We start from the raw sequence: 1,426 nt of genomic DNA, 5'->3' as shown, positions 1-1,426 counted from the left end.
CAGTGCAGGGGACAGTTCCTGCTGGTTTTGCAGCTCCGGTATCCCCTCGGAGGCGATGAGACGCAGGGCCTGGAGGAAGAGGAAAGACGGGACTTTACCTCTTTCTTTCCTATCCCTAACTGCTCACACAGACCCCATTTTTGAGGCTCCATTCTGCAGTGGCAGTTTCTTGCCTGGCAGAGGGTTCAAAATGACTTTTCTACCCTGAGAAAAAGACCCCAATGCAGCCACAGCTCTTCCAACATCCAAATGATCTCGCCTTGAGAGCCGATTTCACTGGCCGACCAAGTCAGCACATTTTGCTTCTCTGAGGATTGACTTTAGAGGTTTTTTTTTCAGGTTCTTTTCAAGGTTGATGCAACTAAAGCTCTAGCAGAGTCCAGTGTGCTCCAGGGCCTTTTTTTGATGGATAGGCCTTAGTTGCCCTAGCCCAAGCTGGTGGGAATGGGATGTTGTCTCATGGGAGGCCAAACAGGGGACAGATTCGAAAGACAGTGGTTATCTGGGAGTATTTGCACCTTACCTTGTGAGGATTTTCCCAAAAATAAGGAGGATGTCCTTCCAGCATTTCTATCACCACGATGCCTAGTGCCCAGATGTCCACTTTGGATCCGTATTCCTCTTTGTTTAGATATTCGGGTGCCATCCAGTGCGGTGTCCCAACAAGTGAGCTTCGCTTGCTCTGCTCAGGGGTGACGCGAGCAGCGAGACCAAAGTCAGCTGAGGACAAAAGGCAGTCTCATGAAAGGCAGCCTGAGTCCTGAAGCCAAGTGCAAGAATTCCCCCCTGGAAGCCTGAGGAGGCCGAACGTAGCCGGCAAAGGGGCCGTGCTCTGTTTCCTCAGGGCTGTAGCCGAGGACACCTCGTTCCTCTCTGCACGTTGCAAGTGTGCTCTCAGCCTGTAGCCGTGCTGCCTGCACTGCCACAGGCACCGCTTTTTGGGAACTGGCAGTCAGTCTCCAGCAGCCCCACGCGCCGCCTGCCGGGAACAGCAGGCCTGACCTAGAACACCTACCCAACTTGACGGATCCATCCATGCCGAGGAGAAGGTTGTCGCCTTTGACATCCCTGTGGATCACCTGGTGGCAGTGGAGAAACGCTAGGGCTTGCAGGCACTGCGAGAGAAAAAAGAAAGAGGAGAGTAAAAAGGAATGGCCCAATTTCATCCCCCAAGGAAAGAAATGGCTTTCAAGCTTTCCATTCTAGGGGAATGGGCAGGACTGGCAGAACGTGGTGTTGTCGAGAGGAAGAGCTTGTTGCTTCCTCACTAGTAAACCCCCATCTTTCCGAGGGAAGGCAGAGGAGCTTTGGAGCTTTGGAAAGCGAAATAGCAGTCGTTGTCACACCGCATGCCCTGCAGACCCAGAGAAAATGAGTGCTGCTGCAGTGCACGGGCTCTCTCCATCCAGAGGATAAATCCTGGTTT

General features: G+C 52.9%; 1 protein-coding gene across 1 annotated transcript in view; it reads right to left on the bottom strand.

Annotated features, from left to right (window-relative positions):
- The window catches only part of LOC114072282 (serine/threonine-protein kinase PAK 2-like), an 8,010-nt gene extending 6,882 nt beyond the window's left edge, over nucleotides 1–1,128 (bottom strand). The window contains exons 1-3 of the mRNA XM_027910197.1: nucleotides 1,016–1,128; nucleotides 524–720; nucleotides 7–69 (exon numbers count right to left, since the gene is read on the bottom strand). Coding sequence (XP_027765998.1) covers nucleotides 7–69; nucleotides 524–720; nucleotides 1,016–1,037 — 282 coding nt within the window. The 5' untranslated portion in view covers nucleotides 1,038–1,128. The remainder of the gene's footprint in view (nucleotides 1–6; nucleotides 70–523; nucleotides 721–1,015) is intronic.
- Between the last annotated feature and the right edge of the window lie 298 nt (nucleotides 1,129–1,426).

This window comes from Empidonax traillii, unplaced genomic scaffold (assembly GCF_003031625.1).
Source record: "Empidonax traillii isolate 1590-97213 ecotype Southwest subspecies unplaced genomic scaffold, ASM303162v1 scaffold2904:size17082, whole genome shotgun sequence".
Taxonomy (NCBI): domain Eukaryota; kingdom Metazoa; phylum Chordata; class Aves; order Passeriformes; family Tyrannidae; genus Empidonax; species Empidonax traillii.
Note: the sequence above shows the minus strand (reverse complement) of the source record. Positions and strands in the feature narration are given on the sequence as shown.